The sequence below is a fragment of the Columba livia genome, chromosome 5 (assembly GCF_036013475.1).
Source record: "Columba livia isolate bColLiv1 breed racing homer chromosome 5, bColLiv1.pat.W.v2, whole genome shotgun sequence".
Taxonomy (NCBI): domain Eukaryota; kingdom Metazoa; phylum Chordata; class Aves; order Columbiformes; family Columbidae; genus Columba; species Columba livia.
In genome coordinates, this window is record NC_088606.1 from 60733227 (window position 1) to 60759402 (window position 26176).

At 40.3% G+C, this 26176-nt stretch overlaps 1 protein-coding gene across 5 annotated transcripts in view; it reads right to left on the reverse strand.

Moving 5' to 3' along the window:
• Positions 1-26176, reverse strand: part of HIPK3 (homeodomain interacting protein kinase 3) — a 73223-nt gene that overhangs the window by 33951 nt on the left and 13096 nt on the right. For 4 of the 5 annotated variants that reach the window (XM_021301199.2, XM_065065355.1, XM_065065356.1 and 1 more), the window contains one exon: positions 21508-22603. In XM_021301199.2, the coding sequence (XP_021156874.2) occupies positions 21508-22601 (1094 nt within the window). In that variant the 5' untranslated portion in view covers positions 22602-22603. Of the gene's footprint in view, positions 1-21507; positions 22604-26176 lie in introns of those variants that run through there. The other variant, XM_005499316.4, reaches the window with a different exon arrangement.

Genomic DNA, 26176 nt, shown 5'->3' on the forward strand with positions numbered 1-26176 from the left:
GAAATGCAAAGAACATAAGCTTTGGGGCGCTATGGAAAACCATCTGTCGATGTTCTGACAAAACTAAGAAATTACATTAGAAAAATGTAGAAGGTTATTTTTTCCTCCCCACTGAACTGAACCTATGGACTGCTGGTGAGGAAAATTCCACAAGTCTATTTTGGTAGACCAGACAGTGAGACTTCAGCCTTCCAGCATGTCACATCACCTGCTTGCCACTGCTGCTGCAGCCTGCTTAAAGAATCCATATGCAACAGTCCCTCCACGTGTATCACCGCAGCCTTGAACCCCACCAGCCTGCTGGTTTTTCCCGGTTTTGTTCTCCTTAGATACTTTTTCCTCTCTGTTTTTCCTACTTTTCCCTCTCTGGTATCCCATTTTAATTTATTTGTCCTTTCCCATTGGAAGGTGAGCCACTCTATTCTTAGAGGAGCTTCAGAGTCTAAAATAGCCTGCTTATCTATGTATCTATTACATCCAGATTGATGTCACATATCAGACCCCGACAACGCGCTGCAACAGGAATGTGACTACAGCAAAGAACCAGCATTTCTGCAAGCTTCGCTTTGCAAAGGTTTTCAAAGCAACATCACATGTAACAACCTACCAGACTTTATTCAAACACATAGGGTGTTTTTTTACCCCCATTTATTCTTCTCACTACATAAATGTTGGTAGTCTTTTCAAGGCAGTTAGTGCTTGGTATCTAATATTACAACCAGACCCTCCACCACCACACAAAAGAGGAGGAAATCAGGGTAACTGAATTAGACTGGGAATTCTTTTAAATCAAGCAGAATGTTATAATTTTGCTGTCGGAGCAAGTAAGAGTTAAAAACAGGTAGTGCAGTTTAATGAAAAAAGATAATAAGGGGATGCAGATAATAATTGGATAATAATGGCAGCCTTTCATCTGAGTAAACCCTTTGAGTCCAGTCCAGGACACTAATAATTGCGAGCAGCTTGTTATTTATGGCTAAAAATTCCATTTTGTTCCCAGTATAGACAGACATCCACATGGCGAAAAGGCACACTTGTTGACAATATTATCAGAAGCAACAAGGATCAAACAGACAGGGAACTTTCCCCTCATTTACAGATGTGCTCCTGCTCAAATAGGGCTGCAGAATGCTGACTGCTCAGTGCCATGAGTTGGTGTCAGATATTCATTTTTGTCTCCACGAGTAAAAGGAAAGGTAAGCTACCTCCACTGCCTGCTCTTCTCAATGTACAGAGAAAATATTGCACAGAATTTCACAAGACTCTGCAAGAAAGTCTGATGGCAATAAAAAATAAAGAAGCAATAAACATTTCCTGAACTTCAAAAATAGCAGTAGTTACTTCAAAGAACACAACCATCCTTTCATTTAAACTATTAAAAATACATTAATATAATACCAATAAAGATTATGAAGCACTCTCAAGTATCACCTAAACTGAGAACTGATATATATATATCACACAAAATCCATAATCCATCTAAGTACAATACTAAATCAATAATATATTCTACTTTCAACTTTCAAATGACTTGCACCAAAGTACAAAACCAAAACATGCCAACTACTAACAAAAACTGAAAAAATAAAACCATTGGGAAGCCTGACTATTTTGCATGTAACATAACCTTTGCTCAAACCCTGAACACTGCCCTAAAGGCTAACGTATTATTAGAGTCCGCATGGTAGGAGCTTTAACTGGGACCTCCTACTCTCTGAAAAGATGAAAGCTAAAGTCCAGTTAGCAAATTTCTTCTAAAAAGGTATTTGTGATTTCCTTGGAGATGCAGGGAATTAGTACTTGTTTTGTTTCCAGCATGTATGAATTTTCCAAGGGAAAAAAAATAAAAGAACCCTCAAATCAAAGTGCTGCCTTTTCTTAGCCTCAAGAACTATTTTTGGATTATGTTGTCATACCACAAATTGATAGGACAAGCTTTCAGAGGCCAGCCCTGCGTTACATCATCGCTTTTTACTAAGGCTCCCAACACTGGCCTTGCTGTGCCTTCACTAACAGAGTTAATGTTTTTTCTTGACTCAAGTTCATTAAGTTTTCTGGGATTTTTACATTGCATTTTTTCACTTTTAGGAAGCAGTCAATGTAGAAATGTAAGTGTAGCCTGCGTATGTTAAAACTGGGCAAAGACACCCTGAACAGTCCCTACACACACAGATGCTTCTATCAGTGGGGGACATTTTGGTGGTTTTCCTCTATATTCATGAAGTTCCTGTACTTCTTTTTGGCCAAAGGTTATAGGTGAAATCAGACAGGATCATTATCATTAGCTCTGTGGGACTGTTGTATAACCTGAATTTCCTCAAAGTCAGTTTGTCGGAATGTTCTCATTGTGAAATCTTTAAGATTGACGGCAGTAAAGAGTCAACTTTTTATTGACTGGACATGAATAAGAAATTACATTATTTAGAATTACCCAGGAAGAACTGCTGTCAACCAGCCTCGAAAAGGCTCTACAAACAACATACAGGTTAATGATGCTGCTGGGACACGAGTGCAAAATTATCCATTATAAAATAATTGCAGAGATGCTTGAATACTTGAAGCCTTATACAGAAATAACCTCTTGAGAATAAATAGTTAGAAACAAGAACAGCATCAAATCTACATCAAAATAGAAGAGACTTAGAGGCTACTAACATAACCTTACAAGGAAGGGGGGGCCATTAGAGCATAACGATAAATAAGCATATTGTCATTAGTAATTTTAAAACTAAACTAGATGACAGTGACAAACTTTTTTATTATTATTTTCTGGCTCTGAGGCTGTAAATGCCCTTAGGTAAATCAGATTATTCTGTGATTCAAGATGAAAGATTATTTTTTCAAACATAAGTAACTGAAAAATAACCAACTGGGAAAGACATAAAACCCAGCAGGCATCCAAAAAAACCCCAAAAACTGCATTTTTTGAAAGAATTTTTAATGTGAAGACAAAAATCACTATAGCCTACAAAAAGTATGTCAATGCTTTATGATATCGAGTCTTGGTACGGTACTGCAGGTACCTAAAAAGCTGCTTTGGTGAAGTCCGAAGGAAAGAGGTCTTTACCCACACTTGGACACCTCAGGCAACTGTCTTCTGAAATACAAGGCACACTGGTCCTGCTCCAAAGGCTTACTACTGCTACTACTTTATGTTCTCCAAGGATTTAATATTACAGGGTTCACTTTAAGTCTCAATAAGCATCAATTAGCAATAAAGTGCATTACGATTACTAAGTTTTTTTTTCCCCCAGGTGGTTACAATTCCTTAGAATAAGTGATCATATACATTTTTGCAAGTTACAACCATAACAGTGGAGCCTATCTCTGGACCCGCTCCAGTTAAACCTGATGCAAACAGGTTTACGTGACTTATCAAACCATAGGTGTGAAGGCTTCTCAAAGATGCCATTTCTAAATCTTTTTTATTATTTTAACCACGACAAAAGTAGAATCCCTATCAACTGCCAACCAACCTAACAAGCATCATCAGATTTTATCTGCCAAGGCTGGGGAGAAGGCCATGTACAACTTTGGTTGATTAGTTTCATCAGGGCAAAAAGAAGGGACCAAAAAAACACAGTCATCCTGAAACATCTGAAACAAAAAGATGGGGCTCAAATGTTTTAGATCTGGAAGCTTTAAGGAATCTACAGGAGCATCTTTTAATAAAGAATGGCACGGCAATATTAACAAGGCATGCTGTTACCAGCTCTACCAACGTCAAGAGAGCTACCGAAAACGGGCTTTGTTCTACAGAATAAGCACATACCTCACTGTGTTGTGCATTTCTTATCCCCCACTGGTGCCAGTATACCCACTGAAAAGAGAGACAAGCGAAATCATCGTTTCTTTGTTTCACTGTTCAGAGTAGAAAAAAACAAATAACCTATGTTAAAAATATATGAAATGACAGGCTGAAGTTACAACAGGGGTTAACTGACGTAAGTCATCATGCATTTAACGAGCTATCTTCTTCCTTCTAGTTGATTTGAAGCACTGCTTAGCTGTGGAACCACTGCCCATATCCTCAGGAGGGGAAGGGGACAGGACTGGACTGTGTCCTGGGGAGCTCTTTGGTGACACCAGACCCCTGGCGACACCAACTTATCAGGCAGGTAAAGGACAGAGCGCTGGCTTCATACACGTCTCCAAATCATCAGTGTGTCTCCAAATCATCAGTGTGTCTCCACGCAAGCTTGCTATGATTTAAAAAGCGGTCTATAAATGCAAACATAATTACAATTGTCATAACATTTGGTGTTTTCTAAACAGTTCACAGGAACTGGCAAAAACCAGCTGACTAAGTCAATGCTCACACATGTCAACACGGCTTCGGATAAGAATGTTCTGAAATAAATACTACCCGGAGCCACTACATGTGCTACTGCTTTAATAAGGAGTTATTGCTGTGTCATAACTGTGTCAAAAAAAAGAAATCACAAAAATATCGAGGCAATGTTTACAAGTTGCATGATCACTTTAGAGGTAATTATTTAGCTGGAACACATGACTTGTATTTCCCTATGAAAGGCTCTCTACTTAACTGGATTAACACACTATTGATAGCTAAATTCCACTGCCGGAGGCTACTGTCAAGTCATCATTTCCAGAACAAACCTATAAGCTATTTCTTTATCCTGTGTGCGACTATTACAACAAGCTCATCACGAATTTGCTTCCAAAGAGCTCTAAAAAAAACTGCTGTAAAGAACATTCAAGAGATGCATGACACGGGATTACCTGTTCTAATGAAATTAGACCATACATCAGTCACAGGTTGGGAAGCTAAATACATTCTGCAGCTAACCAAGAAATTAACATCTAATTTTTCAATTTTTTATTTTATTTTTTTAAAGACGATTCAATTTTGATGCAGTGAAAATTTGCTACCATCTAGAACTCAATTCCCAGACCTCTTCTGGGGAAAGCAAACCCAGCTCTGCATTTTCAGCAAACATTTCTCACGAAAATCGTTTACATTTTCCCTGTCAAAAGCAACACTCCCAGGTACATAGGCTCATTTTCTCCACCCACATCTTCACACACGTGATACGTAGGAGATTTATTAATACATGGAGGAGTGTGCCAAGAGACAACAGAATCACAGAATCACAGAATGTCAGGGATTGGAAGGGACCTCAAAAGCTCATCCAGTCCAATCCCCCTGCCGGAGCAGGAACACTCAGATGAGGTTACACAGGAAGGTGTCCAGGCGGGTTTGAATGTCTCCAGAGTAGGAGACTCCACAAACCGCCTGGGCAGCCTGTTCCAGTGTCTGTCACCCTCACTGAGAACAAGTTCCTTCTCAAATTTAAGTGGAACCCTTTGTGTTCCAGTTTGTACCCATTACACCTTGTCCTACCACTGGCTGTCACCGAGAAGAGCCTGGCTCCATCCTTGTGACACTCACCCTTTACATATCTGTAAACATTAATGAGGTCACCCCTCAGTCTCCTTTTCTCCAAGCTAAAGAGCCCCAGCTCCCTCAGCCTTTCCTCACACGGGAGATGCTCCACTGCCTTCAGCATCTTTGTTGCCCTGCGCTGGACTCTCTCCAGCAGTTCCCTGTCCTGCTAGAACTGAGGGGCCCAGAACTGGACACAATATTCCAGATGTGGTCTCACCAGGGTGGAGTAGAGGGGCAGGAGAACCTCTCTCGACCAACTAACCACCCCCCTTCTAAGTAACCGAACCTCAGAATAACATTTCTTGCACAAAAACACACCCCGGACTGTGCTTTACAGAATCTTCCCTGACCCTTCCCACGTCCGTGAGATGGTAACGCAGGAGCTCCTGAGCCCTCCACTTTCATGCAGTCACCAAAAGCCACATCAATGCAAGTAGAGCCCTCTTTTCTATTTTTTTTAATCTCATTCCCATTCGTAGCATCTAACTAAAATCATAAAGAAGCAAACTTAAAAGTGGAGTCATAGTTCGCTCCTACTACGCTTCACAGAAAAAATAATCTGTTTTAATGTTACATTTTATAACAGGAACAAAAAAAAAAAAAAACACCACACAAAAACCAACAACAACAAAAACCCCAACTTGTTCCAAATTGGGGAATTTTGAAGTTTACTTCCTTCCTCCTCTCCCAGCAACACTCAGTTTCCTGATTTTAACAACAGCGGCTGCGAGACACAGCACAGGCATTTCTAAGGAAGGGCCCCAAAATGTCCCTATGAAGGGCCAAAGGGGAATGACCAAAGAGGTTAAACTACAGGAGGAACACAATCCAAAGAAAACATTTTCGCTAGAGACAGGACAGGCTGATGTGCTGGCTGCAGACAAAGGACTCGGGAAACAAGTTACAGTTCCCTGATTCTGTACCAGCAAAAAGTACTGCTCTACTGTACTCCAACACAGACGCATACGAAATTTCATTAAACCACCTTTCTGACACAATTTACCCTATCCTCCTGGGCTCTTGCCTGGCTTGGCAATGTCAGCAATCTCATTTTGAAGCGTTGGTCACCCATGCAGTACAACTGCCAGCCGTGCCACAGAGAAGCTCCAGATCAGGGCAATTTATACAACAAATACAAAATCTATTTGATAAAACACGACCCAGTTGTGGAGTTCTGCTGCTGCATTCAGCCATGCCAGAAGTCTGCGTCTTAACCCCCCAAAACCACCTCTGTAAAACAAAACAACCTCTAATGTGCTATTAAGACACAAAAAGTCCACCCTACTGAAGCTAAGGAGCTCAGAGGATCAACAGCTAGGAGAATATATTAATACTAGGAACTATAAACATAAATGCACCTTCTTTGTTGCTTTGGCTTTATTTAGGCTTTTAGTCTCAGTCACTATCAGAGCCCAGATAGCGACTGGACTTTGGATCATCTAGAGCTGGTTTTATATTCTCCAGAAGGTTATTAGAGGCTCACACCTGTACTCTGCAGCCCTTTGCCTCATCCTGCCTTTCACTGAATGGGTTATGTTTGCTATAGGAGAAATAACGAGATTAAGCAAAGGAAGAATCCCCCCTTTACAAAGGGAAGGATATTGTACTGACATTTAGATTTACTTGAAATACGTTTACTGTTTCATATGAACGTATGTCTACTAGTTATTTTTATTTTCCTAAAATGTATCAAAAACCTGACTTGTGAGTGTGCATCTATCAGTCATGCAAATTCCACAAATGACAAGTTTTCACATTTTTCTTAGACAAGTCACATGTGAGCCCAATGAAGAAAAAAAGACTATGACTAATGGAAAAAAATAACATTGGAAATGTAGTTTGACTATAAATTAAGGGTATTTCTTTTTCTTCAAAATGCAGTTTAAAAGTTAATTTTCATAAAGAATACAAACAGACTGTGTTTAACCACATCATAGATTAATACCCAAGAAAATGGGTATTAATCCCTTTCAGCTACCAGTTTTCTAGTAGCATGTAACGGTCCATCCAATGCAAGAAAAATAAGCTGTAAATAGAATAAAAAACCCTATATTTTTGGAATTGCAAAACAAAATACACTTAATTGCACATAGTCCCTTTTCAACTGCTCCCAGTGCATTCCTACCCCTTTTGCAGCTAAAAATCCCACTGTGCCACGTCGCCTTGAGCCAGCAAGAAGCGTGGGAAGGGCCCGGTTGCGTAAGATGTTATTAAGGCAGCAAAGCTGGCTACTTAACTGAAGACACTTAAATACTCAGAATAATTACACAGATTAGCCAACGACTCTGGGATGGGAGAGCTGCCCACCTGTAGTGTAACAAGGAGCGGTTCCCAGGGCTGACGGGGAAGATGCTGAGCCCTGTGTATTTACCCTGAGCAGAATATATTCCTGGTACACCCACACGCTTCCAAGTGATGGGAGGATTCCCAAATCACTGCACTGATTATGGTATATCAATAAGGTAAATATGGCCCTCCAAAACCAGTTAATTTACAAGCATAAAGTATTTTTCCTTCAGAGTGAAACAGCAGGAACTTGAGCTCCTCAGGATACCTGGCAGTGCTGGTATCTCCAAAGAGGCATCTGCTTGAGATGCTGTGGGGCTACAGGACAGTGCACAGGGAAATATGTGAAGAATCCCACATGGTGGGCCTTCAGATGGCAAGCACTAGAGTGTATTTCAGAACAATTTTTATGTTTCAGATACTTTCTCATAGGGTCGGACCTAGAGAAGTTGGGCACAAAATACTACAGGCTACTTAAAGCAAGTAAGGCATTGCACCACCTGCAAGGAGGTAAAAGTCCAAAACAAAACCACACAACAGGAGAAAAATTAAATACAGCAACACCCTGCTCTGAGAAGGCAGTCCTAAAAGTACAGGTACAGCTGTCCTGACATGATTCAGAACACGCACTCTCCTCCTGTCCCCCAGTACATTTTTGGGTGGGGATGTCTTTTGCTTTTGGGGGTTTTAGGCTCTTTGTTTGTTTTGGTTGTTGGGTGGAGATTTTTTGTTGGATTTTTGTTTGTTTGGGGGGAGTGCTTAGGAGTGTGATTTTTTTGTTTGTGTTGTCCTTTTTTTTTTTTTAAATAAAGTTCTCTGCCTGCATAGTTTTCTGTTCTTCTTGCAGTGGCAGTGCCGGCCATGAGAAGCAAACATTGAGCAACGAGCTGGAGAGAGAACTAAGAACAGACTCTTAGTAAACATCAGGAAACCATTTCCATTTTAGAAGTCAGGAAGCTTTTCACACATTTCTCTACAGGTCTTCATGCCAGATTCTGCTGAAGAAGACAATCTGCTGTCATGCCACACAAATGTGAGCAAGTATATCAACAACCACTGGACTTAATTATACTTTGTTGTTGCTGTTTTTTTCATATTTGTGCCACTTCTCCCAAACAAGAATGAACAAACCTAGATATCTCTATTATGCCTTCTGTAATACTCAAGGGCAGCAAACAGTCGGTCCGGAGCTACACACACGCTGACTAGCCAGATAGCTACTGTACACCAGCAAAGATAACAAACCATTTCTTCCTTTTCACCTTGCAGGAATCGCTAGTTTGAATCTTTCCTCTGCTCTGCAGCTGCTGTTTGTACCACTGGTAGTGACACCTTCAAGGCTTTTACCTGCTGTCAGATTTGGTTTGAAGTACTTGAAGGTTATGATGGTATTGGGACAAATGCACACTTACACACATGAAGAAGTCACCCAAAAAAGCTCTGAAGTCAGGTCTGAAGTTTTTTCAAAAATCTCCACTAAATCAGGCCAGCCCAGCAACCACCTTATTGCTTATTGCAGGACTTTCTCGAATTACCCATTTCAGAACTGTGACTGGAGGCAACCAAATGTCCCCTCCAACAAACTGGTCATGGTCTGTCTCCAAATCAGGTCCTTTCGCTTGTCTCCACAGCTCACCACTGGAAAGTTACAGATGCAACATACACAGAGAAACTTGAAAGATTTGTCTGTAAACACCCTCTAAAGATTAATGAAGAAGTGAAAGAAACCATTCAAAGAATCTTTAAGAGGAACTACACTGACGCAGCCTTGTGCAGAAGAAAAATTGGGCTACATCACTATAACTTAAGAACTGAAGAATGAATTCGCTCAGATGACTACCATCAAACTATGGAAAAGTGTACTTTTTGATTTGCTAACACACATTAGTCTGTGTACAGCATTTCCTGTAATCTAAGCAACTAGATATTAACCCACTAGCTTTCTAAGAGATACGTTTTGTTACATACCCAGGATGGGGAAGGGGAACAGTGCTGATGACAAAGTAATTAACTTTTAGTAGAAGTTTCGTTCTGCCAGTAAGGGAGAGGAAAGGCTGAGGTTACTGAATTTGGTATTCCTAATGCATGTAACACTGTCTTCTGTGAAACGGTTAAAATTGATAGAGATTATTTATCTTGGGGGAATATGCCCGCATGGAGGGTGTTGGTCTCTCCTCCCAAGTGGCAAATGATAGGACAAGAGGAAATGGCCTCAAGTTGCGCCAAGGAGGTTTAGATTGGATATCAGGAAAAAATTCTTCACAGAAGGGATTGTCAGGCACTGGAACGGGCTGCCCAGGGAAGTGGTGGAGTCACCATCCCTGGAGGGGTTTAAAAGGCGTTTAGAGAAGGTTCTCAGGTTTAGTGCCAGAGTTAGGTTAGGTTATGGTTGGACTCAGTGATCCTGAGGGTCTCTTCCAACTGAAAAGATTCTATGATTCTATACGCTGGTTGTTAACTAAATGATTTAACAGGTATTACAACAGCATTTTTTCATATGAGTCTTCAAGAGTCAGCCAGTGGTCTCAGGTAAACTCGAACCTCTGTGTACACAAAATGAAAATGCTAACGTGTCAAAAAAACCATACAAAGCAGGAAATCGCATATGAGCATCACCTCTATCCAATATAGTAAATCTACACTAAACATCAGCCTAAGATTTGGGGTTTCTCTCTTAATTTTACACCACATACTGCTACATTAGAACAGGGAGCGGGGTCAGAAAATAATTTTATATAATTTGTACACAGGCTAATAATGATGCTACAGATAGAAACACAAAGGTGCTTCTCATATGTAAAATGCTTAATAAACATAGCCAGCATAACCTCAGAAGAACCAGAGATGAAGCAAAATAAAATTAGTGCTAATTAGGTGTAGGTAATCCTGAAGCTGTTATTTCAGGAAGGCAACTGCCCGGCTTACCAACCGAGTTCCCCAAACAGCATGTGGCACCATCCACGAGCAACCACCCCACGGAACTGTCATTCGGAGGGCAGGGTGGAGCACTTGGGCAATAAGGACACACACTAATTCCAGATTTCCCTTCTATGTAACACCCTACAGTGTTGTAGTTTTTTCCCTAGTTAAATATCTGCCATTTTCCTAACTTTTTTGATAGTTTTTTTTAACAACTAAACAACTGCTGCCTGTATTAAATGCTGTGCTACACTGGAAAATTACACTGAGCAAGACAACACTAGGGACATAAGTGGCACTGGTCATGAGAAAACGGGACTATGTGTCAACTCAACAAGAGAAGCAACTCATACAGCTCATCTACTTGTAACACAGAGACCAGGAAAGAAAGAGCAATAAATAAACAAACTGCAACATCAGTTAAACACTTGACTTTCGGTAGTGCCAGTCTCTACAGAAATAACTCAGCGTAATCAGAGGGACAGAGACTTTAACTACAGAGCTTTCACAGCTACCTTCCATGTACAGGAAAGCTTTTGATTTAAGAATACTTTCTCAGTGGAAATTGTTGAAACAATTCAAGACTAGATGAAAGCAAAAGCATAGTCAGAAGCCACACCGTATAATCTACAAATTATATCCTCCTGCTCTACTTTCCAGGGCTCTTGTTACCAAAAAATGCTGACTCCCTGCTACACTTTTAGCTACTCTTCCAGAAAGGTAAAGTGTCCAAAACCAGCTGCAACTCCACTCAACACTGTGCCCACTGTTTGTCTCATGATGGGAACAGTGAGCGCGTTAGTGCACAGACACCATCCTGCAACCTCTTGTGCTATGGCCAGAAAGAGAGGAGCAGCTGGAGGTCTTCTCCAGCCCTGCTGCCACCCACTGGGAGCAGCCAAGGCAGAATTCATTTGTCACATACTTCTCCAGAGAAGCCAAAGACCCGTGGTACCATAAGACAAAGCCCAAACCCCATGAATCAGAGCCGCTTCACTGAACTCAGAAACCTGGCCTTGTAGAAGATGCAGAAGATGTTTTAAATGCACCTCAACACTGTTCTATGGTGAGGGGGGTGGGGACAGGTGTGTGGAAGCACTGATGAAAACTTCAAGGTGTTAAAAACTCTACTAACAAAACACACGTAGCCAAATAGCATACTTTACATACAGAAATACGCGCTGGATCTTCAGCTAAAACAGTACTGGATGGTGAGAAGTGAAAGATTAATTATCAAGAGTGAGAAAATTAACAGCTCAGAAATGTAAACATTACCAAGGTTCAAAAAAAGGCACTCGGCCCAACATGCAGTGCTATTACTGCCAACAACACTGCTGACATCAGACCTTTTTGGTGAGTATCATTAAGTGCTACTACCAATTTGTGACCTGCAGCTCACCCTAACAACTCCAACTAATTTTATAAATCATGAAGTTTTTCAGCTGATAGAACTACAGTAATAAGCAGTTTGAAAGCTTCATATAATGTTACATTTATACAAAAGCCTTGTACACAAGTGATGTAATGCACGCAGTTTTCAAAAATGTTATGAAATGCACATATCCCAAACTTATCTGGGAAGTAAGTTTTATTGAAAGTAATAACAATAAGAACGAAAAAACTGTTTCAAATCAATTTCTAGAATCAATTGGTTTAAATTACATTCTGCCTGCCCTTTAATCAGCTGCTGCTGTCCAAATACCAACAAACCAAGAATTTTAAGCAAAATGACACTTAACTTGCTCCTAAGGTAACAACATTGTTTCAAAGCACAACTGCTTGAAATCTTACCAGTGAAATGCTTTTGGCTTGAGTCCCCCAACCCCCTCATCCAATTTCACTTGTTAGAAGATATTTTATTAACAATACAGACAAAACTCCCTCCAAAAATACTAGCTAGCACCATAGGACCAAGTACCTCCAAAAATATATTGTAAAAAGATTGACAACAAGGATATTTTGGGCAACTTACTTTTGTACAAATTTTGATTTTACTTAATTACATCCCAAACACTTATTTTTATGTCAGACACTTCTAACACTTTCCAATTCATGTCAGAATATAGAAAAGAGTTTTTTCTTGTCGCTGGATTGTTTCTTAATCATGCTAGTATTTTATTGCTGGGTTTGGTCTGAACCAGCACGTGTGTTAAATGTTCTAAAAACACCCACGTTATCTCTTTGCAGTTGTTCAACACGCTCGATTTTCAGAGGAACTGAGGCAGTTTGTGTCCTGCAGCTGATGGGACGAGCCCCCAGCTCTGGTCCATCCTCTCCCCTTCACAGGCTGTGTCAGTAGAGCAGCAGCTCAGACAATCCCTGTGGACCCAACCGGGCAGATTTCTTCCTCCCCGTGTCTGCTTCATCCTCTTCACTCATGTCTGATGCCGTGAGCTGCTGCAGAAAGCAGCCTTGACCCCCAAAACAGCTTTCTTTGAAGACAAGGATGCCAGATGGAAGAGACAGAGGCTGATATACAGACTTTGGTTTTAATCACATTTTAATACTACCTGCTCTTACAGCAGAAATACACACAGCCATGTTTTCAAAACAGGCACAGTGGGAGCAGTTAGACACAGTATTTACAAACATAGCACTGTAGCTACCGCTGATATTTTCTCCAATTAAGATACCAGATATATCCACACTCACGGACACACAGATCAACAAATCTTTGCGACATAAATATCAATGCAGTGAAAAAAAGGATCACATTTCAGTAGATCTATTTCTGTGTGTGAAAAACAAAAGCTGCTTCCCAAAACTTTAGCCAATACAGAAATGCAGCAAGAGCCAAGACCTCTTTCACCTTCAAGATTATGGAAGAATTCCTCTTCTGCTCAAACTGAAGCAAGACCAAAAGAACCATCATCCGAACTCTGATTTGAGTTGTTGATCCTATCACCACTATTAGTTTGAAATCTGGGCTGACATTACTACAATCTCCAGCAGGTGCACGGTACCTTCAAACGCATAATGTGTTATCCCAGCTTATATTACTTGGAAAATTTCTAGCTCAGAAAACAGCCAACTCAAAGGCTGGTCACCATTTCATCTGCTCCCATCCCCACAACACCCCTCTGGATCTTCAGAGAGAATTTAAAAAACAAGTTCCAAATTCACAGTAACCCTGCAGTTCTCTTCCACAGCATGTACAAAAAATCCCCAACAAAAAAGCCCACACCACCACCAAAAAATCTACTCTTATTTTTTGCTCCTAGAGAATAATAAGATATTAGAGAGCACATTACCCTAACTAGAAAATAATAAGAGAATTGAAACTACATTTGCAATCGACTAGCTATATAAACATGAAGTTATGAAGAGCTAAGATTGCCGTTCCTGGAGGGTACTTATAATGGTTCTGGTTAGGTCCTAGTAATAGTGAAACGGAAGTTTAAAATAGGAAGTCAATTAATTAATGAACACTGTGCAAGAAGTGCAAACAAAATCTTGCCAAATCAATAAAGCAATTTGTTCACAGACACAAGCCACCAAAGCTGATCCTGACATCATGTTTGCTCAGATAAGAAAATAAACCAGCGATCACAGCCCTGCAACTTTAAAGGGGGAAAGATTTGTTAAGTGTCCCAATTAACTTGTAATGGCAATTCCTTACACTATCAGGACTCTCCTACTACATACTGCTGACAGTAACCATGCTCGCAAGCAGAGCAGCTGACTTTGAACACGCTGACCTTGAGCAAGCGACTGCCCTCGGCAGCATGTACTTCTGGCTTATTTCACCGCAACAGCGAAACAGCCTCACCATCTATAGTAGTCTCGAGTCTCTGGCCACCACCCCTGACTATTTTAAGATATCCCAATACACTTCAGTGATGCACAGTTCAAAGTGATAGAATAACATCTGCTAGCATGTTGAAGTGCAAGTTGTTTACAGAAGCATTTTTAGCCTGTTCTGTCGCTTCCATGACAGAAAACTCAATATACGAACAGAGCTTTGCTTCCCGTTTAAACATCTAAACCCCGAAATTAAAAAAGAAAAGCAAGAATTTTAGGCATTGTGAAAGGAGGAAAACCAAGACACCCCACTCCAGATAAAGCTTATTTAGAAACGTCAAGTATGTGACAGTAATGGATGGACTTGAAAAAGCAGTTGCTTCCTGAGATGTCAGTTTTGCATGACTTCTCCCCTTGGCCATCCCTATAAAGAAAATTCATATTAACCTGTATTATTACTATATTAAACATATGTAAATTGTATGTTGATCTGATGTTAAGAGAAGAAAAATCGACAAGTTACTCAGCTACAACGGATGGGTCATAATAACCCATCCTGTCAACAATTGCAACCTACAAAAAGAAACATTCAATTTAACAAAAACACTATAGGGAGGTACTGTCAGTTTGTGTTCTCTGGAGTCCCTGGAGTGACAAGGATGACATTTAATCAAGTTAAAGGCCAGTGTGGAAACAAGCCTCTCCAGGAATTGACAGTCACGAGATTTTCTTTATAATTTGAAGGAATGTGCATAAGAAAGAGGGAGAGCAACAGATCAAATAAATTTCATAAATTTGGAAATGGGGTGGGGGGGTGGCAGAACAGCATAAATTGGTGGTGCTTTATTCTAAAACTAGGTATGAAGCTGAAAAAGTAATAAATAAAAACCGTCCTAGTGCAACAGGCTCAGAGCCCGCACACAGCAGCCCAGCCCATGGGCCATAATTAAGCTGCAGATCTCAACCACTTTGTTCTTTTTCCAAAACCATTTAAAGCAGAAGAGATCACACCGGATCAAATCACTCTTGTGAGCTGCAGCAGAACTGACTGGGCGAGTGAAAGCAATGTCAGGACCACGGGACACAATGATTATCAGTCTTCCTCCATCCTCTCTGATCCGTCGTGGGAGGGAGGGCGAGAGGAGGCGAGGGGGCAGAGCCTGCTCTCGTCCAACAGGAATCCATCCAACAGCGATTTTTCCATCTCCCTGAGCTCCGCTGCAACACTAGTGACATTTGGCATTTTGTCTGGAACAACTCTGTTGATTAGCAACTATCCTTAGATGGAAGGCTGGAGGGAGGGTATCACTGTCCGATTTGGGAATGAGTTGACTCCACTGAGCGCATCTACTCGCATCATTTGCTTTTTCCTTATGGGCACATCACTGAATAACTGGGATCGTATTTTACTGCTGTCACCAGCGGAGCTGAAAAACATTTCCAAGCCACAAGCGTCCTTTAATAACCAGACACCTTCCATTCTGCCAGCATCACTCGAGTTGTCCATCAGTGTACCGCAGGCTCAGCTGGTGCCCCATTTTACAGGGAGATCAATTCTATCGTTTCCCATTCATTTTGTTTTCCCAGTGAATTTGCCTCTGCCCAACAGCATACAGACCACTGGATGCCAAGAGAAGTATCCTTCCATCAGGAAACTGAGTGCTCTTTCTCAAAACATATTTTCAGTAACATTTCCAACTGTATTTAACAGCAGTATAATGTGATGAAGCAGAAGTTTTCTTGGGAGACAGGAGGCGAAATATCAGAAATGTAACTGTTGGGGCAGCTACACAGGCAACCAGAGCAGAGACTTCAGCTCCCTTCGGAGGCTGTGTGTAAAGAGCACACAATGAAGTAACACACTCGCTCCTACACCTGCGATAGCTATGTCTAAGTCCATGGTATTAGAAGGATTTTGAGTGATGTTTTATAAGGTTTACAGAAGTCTCGTTTTCAAAATCCTGTCTTTTAGGAAGACAACCCCAAATTTAATCTATATGAAGATGATTCCACTTGAAAAACAATTAAGCAATAACTCCTCCCAAGCAACTGCGAGCCCGAGACATCGTGCAGCTCAGCACACACAAACGCTGCTATAGATCTCCTTTAATGATCTATGCTCAATGTGCACTGCAAACATGGCAAAGTGGTTTATGAATTAAGTTGGTGCTACAGTCAGGCAACAAGAGGGAGAAGAAAAGCACTGGAGAAGTTTGGGGCTTCACCATTACCAAACCCTGCCACATAGATGTTACCATTAGATGGAAGTATGCGTCCTTTAAATACAATTTTATCCACTCTGAAATCAAGCTCCTTAACTGCCGGTGTTACAGACCGCTATTTCAAAAAGTGGAAACTATACACAGGTTTCAACAGATGTTTCTCTGGAAAAAAACTCCAGGAGGGAGTACTAGAAGAGAGGTCTTCTGTGAAACCAGACGTAAAGAGTTATCTCAGAATGCAAAACACTGATGTCATTGCTTCTCGTGGCAACAGAAATGAAAGTAACTTGGGTCTTGGAGACAGATGGGCAGGACAACCTTGACCATTACAGGACAAGAGGAAATGTCCTCAGGTTGCACCAGGGGAGGTTTAGATTGGATATTAGGAAAAATTTCTCCACAGAAAGGGCTGTCAGACACTGGAATGGTCTGCCCAGGGAAGTGGTTGAGTCACCATATCCCTGGAGGAGTTTAGAAGATGTGTAGATGAGGTTCTTAGAGACATGGTTTAATGCCAGTGTGGTGTTAACAGTTGGACTCGATGATTTTGAGGGTCTCTTCCAACCAAAATGATGCCATGATTCTATTCTATGATTTCAGATCACTTGGCTCTTTGTGTAGGTCACTGCTCCTTGGAGCAGCCATTTCGAAGCCCCTCTTCTCATGCCCGCTTCCCTAAATACGTATCACCTCAGGAGAGAGGCAAAGCAAAGAGCAATGACTTCCAGAAGGAAACATCATGCCCTGGGAAGGCTTTCTGCCTCACCAGATGAGTGCAAGACAACAGACTTAGAAATGAGATAACTATGTTGATTCCCTTTCTCCACAGCCTGTGCTATGTGATAAGGGGAAAGGCAGCTTTTGATTTTGGATACAACACTCCCCTTTTCGCAATTTGGGGCAAAAGGAAGGCCATCGACATACTTATCATACCATTTCCATATATGACAAAAGCTTGATCACCTCCGGCGGATGTAAGAGTTATTTCTTTTCAAAATGTATACACTGCCGAGATATTTACCTACTTAGATCACCCACAAAAGGTCAACAGTCCTAACATGTGAGGCCAGCAGCAAAGAAAAGGCTTCAAATACCAGATCTCTCTAGCCCACAGCTATTAAAATCCAGACCAACATAAAAACAGCATGTAAGCACAGACACTGTCTTTTAGGGAGTGTTTGGAATAACATTACATCTTTAAAACAAACAAAGAATAATCTGTGATTTAAGACAGTGTGGTTAGTATTTATTCATATCCATACTCTAATTTCTAGCAATACATAACAGCTAGGAGTTTCCAAATGGTAATGAAATATCAAAAAGTATTTTTATACTTGTTGCTCTTTTAATACTCTTCCTTTCTCTTTGCTTGACAAAGCTGAAACAGGAACAGGAAAACATCAAACTATTATCACTCCATCCACCTTGTCTCCATTTTTCTGCTGTTTACACCCTTTTAAAATTCAATTGGTCTTAATTTTTTAATGATTTCTCCTCATAGAAAAGCACTGTAATGTCTCCAATATTCATCATTATGTCCCCTCTTCTTCTGCTATAGACTAAGGTAAGGCAGCCCATTACACATCCACATGGCTGTACTACATTCCCTGCCCTAAATCCTAATCCCTTTAGTACTTATTTTTCCACTTCGTTACTCACTTCCTCTTACAGATGTTAAATACTGATACTATCATTCAAAATAAAACCCATAACATTTGACTTTGTGGCACTCTCCATTCTCACGATAATTACCTGAGGACAGTCCCATGAAAAAGGAAAAAAAAAAAAAGGCTAGAAAATTAAAAAACCCCACACCACACTAATCAACACGATCCTTTTCTCTTTATTCACTTCCACAGAACTTCTTTAAGGGTTTCTCTTGCACTTTCCTGGCAGCCACTCTCATCCTACACCGTCGTTCCAAGGCATTTCATTCATTACAGGTAAAGCTCATGACAACACACATACAGCTTGAACAGGAAGGATTTTCAAAGATTGTATACAAGAAATAGAGATGGGATCATGCTAATAAAAGAGGTGCAGTAGGTAACAAGCATTTTTTAAAAAACATCTCCCATCTGAACTCTAATTGGATTAATTTAGCTTGAAGCTTTAAATAAAAATCTATTTAAATTAATGTCTTCTTGCTAAATAATGTAAACAAACACACAGCACCATGGAGCTTACGGGGAAGGAAGGAGAGTTTTCAATGTCCCAACTGCTGCTCAATTATTTAAACGCTTTGTTTCAACATGTCATAGTCAAACAAGTCAGACCTGCACTAGCACTCCCACCCTTTTCTAATACAAAAAACATTTAAGTACAGTTATATTTTATGAAGTAGCTCCTTATTTGACTGACAAGAAGCACAATCTCTTGCAAAATAAATTCCACCACAATACAATATATTCTCTGAAGGCCTTTCTTATTCCTCTTTAAGGCTCTTCTCTTCATATTTCCCTGCCATCATCTATTTTGAGACCTTTAGGATAAAATCCCTATTTTCTGATATTATTTACGCTGGTCAGGTGCTTCCAAAGCACTGAAGTTTGAGAAAGTGCACGTCAAGCTACACAAAGTTGACTTCAAACGCACAACTGGTAGGGAGCTTTGCATCCACAATGAAATCCAGTATGCTAAAAACCTTTGCAGATGCAAATATTTTTAGAAGTAATTTTTTTGCTGAAAATAATTATGAACTATAGTATTTTTTTTTCCAAAATTAAGTCAGTTTCAAAATTATCTCAACCAATATTTAACTTCAATATAACACCAAAACTATTCATATAGGTAACACCCTAACCTTCTTTCTTTTTGTACATCCTTTTTACTTTCAAAAAAGTACAGACTTATATTCTATTTTGCAGAAGGATTATAAAACTATACAACATAAAAGAATATTGTTTTCTACTGAACAGCCTGAATATTTACAAAGCACTTAAGTGCAACTCAGTAACTAGGAAATTTTAGGTGCACATTATATGAGTCTATATGAATATCATTCATCATCACTGAGCCAAGACAAGCGTTTACACCCACGAGTTTTATTCTTGGGGGTGGGGAAAAAAAAAGAAAGATAATATTTTTTAATCTAGATCCACAACGAACCTCGCTTAATCACACTTCAGTGCCTGTTATGTGATATAAGTACCCAAAATGCACACAACGTGGCAAGGAGTTGCACATTGATCTCCCCAGCATACAGACCTGCTCAACCTAGTAAGCATGTCAAAATTCCATATATAGGTGCAAAGGAACATCAACCCAAGTAAAACAAAAATACAGTTAAAATTTGTATATGGGCAACTGAATAAGCATATCAATACGATGTTTAGCAAGCCGTCTGAAACAGAAAATACAAGTGGAAACTAGTTAGTTGAGAACCAAGTACTACAATAGGACCACCCAGCCTGGCTGTCGGCCCCCACCCCCTGTGGCCATTCCTGGGCGGCAGGAGGGAGAAATGGCAATAGTTCTCAATAATCTGCAATTGCTTCAATAAATAATCAGCCAAAACATGTATTCTCAGACCACACATCTTGAGTATCTGATGAATTAAGAAATGGTACAGAACAGGTGATGCTGAGACATTTGCATTTGTCTAGAACCTCACGGAATTCATGCCACCTTTTCAAGACTTGCACGTTTATGTCCTGAGGGGCCCGAAAATACTGTATCTTGAGTGGTATACAGCTATTACACCAAAATGAACTCCTGAGTTACTTAATTGCTTATTTGCTCTCGTAGACATTTTTGTATAATGTAGATATGATCAATCCATATGGTTTCCCAATTTAGTTTGCTGTTGATGAACTTTGTGTAGTTTTTAAACCCTTAGCTGCAGTTTGTAATTAAGAAATGGAGAAATGCAGGTGATGAATTAGAATATTTTATATGAGCACTACACGTGAAATGTTCTTGTTTACAAGCTACAGTCAAATAATAGATTCTTCTGGCATGAACTCCAATCACTAATTTCATCAAGCCTAAAACTGTGCTGCACAAGTTTTTATTTCCAACATGAATAGCTGTAAAATATTTACAGTTTTCTTCAAATTACTCATTGTCCTAGTTTATTCGCTTTTTACTGAATTTGCAGAGACAGGCAATACCCAGGATGTACTATTGGCCAATGATGCAAAGTAAAACTGAAAAAAGTCTTCAATCAAGACAAGGTTCAGCTTATAAAGAAAACAAAAGGACCTCAGATGTTAAATACTAATAGCATTTACATGTCATACAAATTGGATAACTAAACAAAGAAAGGATTCAAGAACAACGCCAGAAATCTACCTCCATTTTGAGGCCAATGGAGAATGCAACCGTGTGCCAAAATCACTTTAAATGCCTGCCTGGTATCACCTTAAACATGTGAGTATCCTATCACTAATGCCAGAAGTTCACTGAAGTCCACAGCTGCTGAAGGCGCTCAATCAGAATTGAGTTTATAAAAACTAGGCAAAACATTTACAAGTGCCAGAGGAAAAAACAGAAGCGTTTACATAATCTCTGGCAATAGGATGTAAAAATATGGCACTTCTAGTACACTGTCCAGCTGCTTACAGAAAAAACCTCATCACATTAGCAAGACAGGAAAGGCATCCCAAACAAGCAAGCGAAAGCTAATATTTTTTTCTATTCTCCTTTTAAAAAGTCTCAGAGGTCTCAAAATAACAGTAAGTGATGAGTTCACAGTACAACACAAAACATACTTCCTAGAAAAGAATAACAGTATAAAAATATTCAAAGCAAGTATTCATATTTAAACCAGTAACCAACCACAATCTTAGTATGGCCTTCATTCTTAGATGGTCCTTATGTTTTCAAAATTATTAGTTATCTGGAAGAGTAATTATTTAAGCCATCAACTTTAACAAATGCCAAAACCCTGTTGCATTAAAAATCAAAAACAAAGGAAAAGACACCTACCTGTAATACCGAGATTGTAAGTAGGTTGAACAAATAGTCTTTGATACATGGCTGGCAGACCCAAAATCTATTACTTTAACCCGGTAAGGCTGCCGAACAGGATCCACCAACATAATGTTCTCTGGTTTGAGGTCAGCATGGATTAAACCCAGACTTTTTAGTTTTTTCAGTGCAGTGGCCACCTGTTGCAGAATAGGCCGTATTACTTTCAGTTGCAGAGGGCTGAATTTGTTTTGTTTCAGGAAGTCGTATAGATTCTGTTCCAACATCTCAAAAACCAGACAAGTATGGTTACGATGCTGAAAGCATTCGTAGGCTCTCACAAAGTTAAATTCATCAGCATTTTCAGTACTCAGTCTCGCTAATATGCTCACTTCTATTTGTCCTTGGCGTGCGTACGAAGGATGATTCTTCAGGATTTTGATCGCAACAACCTCATTTGTCCCCCTTTTCCAGCACTTCACTACTTGTCCAAAGGTCCCTCGCCCAAGGAAATCAAGAACCTCGTAAGTGTTTTTCACAGAGCACAATACCTCATGCTGTACTAACTGGTAATCGCCATCTCCGCTTGTACCACTTTGTTTTGAAGTCGCAGCCGTGGTCACAACCGTCACCGGGTTTCCTACGTTGGTTTGCAACATTGCAGGCAGGATGGACAGTTCATCGACAATCTGCATCGTGCTGCTTTGATTATCCAGCTCTTCGCTCTTACGCTTCAATCCACATCGCTGGGGTCCTTCCAGGATATCTGACTGGCTTCCTTGCGTCCCAGTCCGAGGTGCCTCCAACTGAGCTTGCTGCGCCCGCGCCGCTAACGCTTTTGTAGCACCTGCAATATTTTTTAAAGCAACAGCATTTGACTGCAACAAAAAGTTCTGTCCTCGAGGTCTGTCAAACGGGTTTTTAGTCTGAAAGTATGTACTAACCCTGTGGGGAGAAATTCCAAAGTTTTTACCATTCACATAGATTTGCGGGTAGGTTCTTTCGTGGTACACGCAACTGCTTGGTTCTAGTTTTAGTTTCTTCACACTACAAAAGGCACTTGACTGGGTTTGATAAACATATGGTGGATAGAGCAAGACTTGTGAGGCCATACCTACGGAGGAAGAAAAAAAGAAAGAACGAGTGAGAACCCTGCATTCACATTTCCAAGCTTTGCAGCATCTTCCTCTTCTAAAAACATCAGGACACGAGTATATTTTCCAAATGAGCTAGCCTACAGCTATTGCGTATTTAGTTTCTCAGGGTCAAAGGCAAGGTCCTTGTGCGTCACCAGTACACACACTTCAGCACACAGGTGACAGTGTTTCTGCTGGTGGCACAGGGCAGGACAGACAGCCTGCAGCAGGCCACTGCTCATCATTTTTCAAGCAGGGGAACTACACTTTGTGCTCTTAAAAGCTCAGCTTTCAGTTAAACACCCCCAGCATTCCTACATATAAAATTAGCATAGCGTTCAGTACTGTAAGTTAAATAACCAGCTCAAATATTTATCAATTATGATGTCAAGTAACTTAAAAGCTCTTTATTGTGAGCCAATTCTACCTGTTACACAAGGTAACTGACCTGCTTCTTGTAACCACGGGCTTCTGAGAACAAATGGACAAATGACGCAGAATTTCACAGCGATGAAAGTGAAAGCAATCAAGCCCTATGATGAAGCCCAAAATACCTTAGGGGCATACACATGTTCAACTTTCCAGGCAAATTAAGGTGTACAGTAATCTAATCCATTCGCAAAAGGCAGGTGCTTTCTCTGGGTTATATGCTGTCCTGTTGCAGAAGTTCACCCCCTACAACTGTGTCACTGAAACACAGAGGCACCCTGTTTTTTTCCCACACTTTAATTCAGATTTGGAAATTAAATATCAGCCTCATACTCTCAGTCATCCCAATTTCATGAGTTGGGCCACAGAAAACGTGCAGCCTAAAGTAACCTGTTAAATTAACTAAGAATAATGCTCTACATACCTACAAAATACGCCGCAATCAAGATCATTTCTGAAGCCTGGGCTGATAATTGTACATAGAGATCTTACAGGGACAGACTTCCCACAGAAAATTCATTTTCAAGTGAATGCAAAGGGAAGAAAAATAATATCTTTTTCTATGTCTGTTTTCTATATTCTGTGTATATTTTTCCTATATTTTTGAACACTTTTTTTCTGCCAACACAATTACTTCCTTGCTAAGGGAAAGGTTAAAGTTAGAACAAAAGATTATGGATAATTTTAACTTTTGAATTCCCAGTAAGGCTGAGATCAGAGATTCAACCTGATTGATTCTGCCTTCCCCGAGGCCATCGCAGCCTCTCAGAAAGAATGCTCACACCTCAGAAATGGGTCACAAAGCAGAGTTTTGCACAAGAGGAGGCAGTTTGCCAGCCCAGGAAACCCCAAGCACAGCAGCCCCTAGGATTAGTCCCACTGCCTCCCCAAATTCACCCCATGTCAGGACATCAGCTCTCAGAGAGAGATTCAATACTAATAATACTTAAATTAAACCACTTTTTCATACGAAGCGCATGAAGATTCTGGCAATAGGTATTTAAATTGCAGATGAGTCACATAAAACTTAAACCAGACATTGCAATGAGACTGATCAAACGAAAACTAACCAAACGTATGGCATAATTATTCTGAAGCTGTGATTTGATTTATGGAAATTAGCATTTAAACATCTTAAAAGTGATTAAAATAATCATACCATCACCTCAGTTTATATCCCATAATGGTTTCTGCCCCAGCAGCAAATTTCAAAGCTTTTTCCTTTCCAAAGTTGTTTGCCCAGAGCCAGAATATGTAGAAAGCTGGAGATCACCACCAGCCAGGCTCTCTCACCACCAACCATTATGGGACTGTCACTGGTCTCCTGCTCCACACCAAGGTTTTAAGGCTAACTCTCAACCTCAAAACATGGGCAAAAACTCTTCAAGCTCTTGAGTTGTCTCCTAAATAACGTACTTCGTTACAAAGTGCCCAGTGCACAGCATAAGTGTATTAGTGACTATGGGACTTACCCTCTCTGCTATAATTATTTAAATTGATCATTTATCCTAACTGCATGTGATAAACCTACTCTGCGGTGAAGGAGGTTTTTCTGAAGACAGGACAACAACCCAGTGGGTGGGAGCAGAGTCCTCTAGCACAGCCAGAAGACCACTCAGATCCTCCACCAAGCCTGTTGGGATCACTGGGCTTCCAAAACCTATTTTATACAGCTCCTGCTATTCAAACCAGCCCAGAAGGACTAGAAGGACACGGTCCTGCTTCCTCTTTAACATTAACTACAATTGTACGAAACTGGGCTATCGTCTTCTGGGGTCTATGTAATTTCTTACAGGCTTAACTACATGACCCTGAACTCCAACCACACTAACAGGTCTGTTCTCAGATAACAAGTGTTTATTGACTTATTATGAGAATATTTTTTCCATGGAGCTGCTAAAAAACAAACAAATACAACAGATTAAATACCCTGCAAGAACAAACTTTGATGCAACCATGACAGACTGAACTAAAAAAGTCATATTTTACTCCCGAAAAGTAAAAACGGTCTTAGAGTTCTTGTACAAGTATCTAATTTCTTAGCTTTCCCTAAACGCTTCTCCCTTACACCCATTATTTTGTCTTTTCTTAAGCATGGACTTCCAGATGCAATCTTATTTAGAGAAACTACAGTATCTTCACACAACCAATGAATAAAACACTTTGACAGGTTTTCCTGTGAAAAAGGAACAATAAGAGTCCTGCAGCATCCTGGGATGCTTAAAGATCTCCGCCATGCACTCATCTGCAGTGCTCAGAAGACATTGCAGACCAAAGCTCACTCTTTACTATACATTAACACACATGCAACTAAATACACCAGAACAGCATGCAACTATTCAATACAACCCGCTCCAAGAGGTCTTTGCTATGAGATACTAAGTTTTTCCATAGAATTTATTTTTCCCCCTCTCAGATGAAAACCCAGCCCGACACCCTGAGAGCAGAGCTGCACAAAACACCTTAAAGAAAAAGGGAAAACACCATAACACCCTCTACTACAACAGCACTGCCATGTTGTGGGGGCTTTTTTGGTTTGGGGTTTTCTTTATGGTTGGGGAATGGTGGTGGTTTAGTCTTTTTGGGTTGTTTTTTTGTTAGTTTTTATTGGGTATGGGGTTTGTTTTGTTGAGGGTTTTTTTTTATCTGTGAGAGGGGGTTACATGGGTTTTATTTTCATTTGTTTTTGTTTGTTTTGATTGGTTGGTTGGGTTTTTTAGGGTTGGTGGTTTGTTTCAGACTTTCAGTTTTGGTTTGGTTTTACTATTTTTTACTATTCAAGTTACAATATAATCCCATGTGTAGCTACGCTGGAAACAGTGAAGAGTTACTGTGTTGCAGGGTTGGTTTTATTTTGTTTTATCAAGTCTTCTGGTAAAAGAAAATAATACACTGCACATTTTTACCTACCACAGAGTGGATCTTTCTTTCCTCTGCCTTCTCACAAATCACTTCACTGAGTTTATACATCTTTCTGCACATATCGAGATGGCTCTCGCTTCCTCATACAAACTGAAGCTTGTCAGACTACATCTCCATGAACAGTTCCAGCAGCACAACAAGAAAGGGACATGCAGAGCAAAGCAGCCGGTGCTAAAAAAAGCCCCATCCTGTGTTCATTT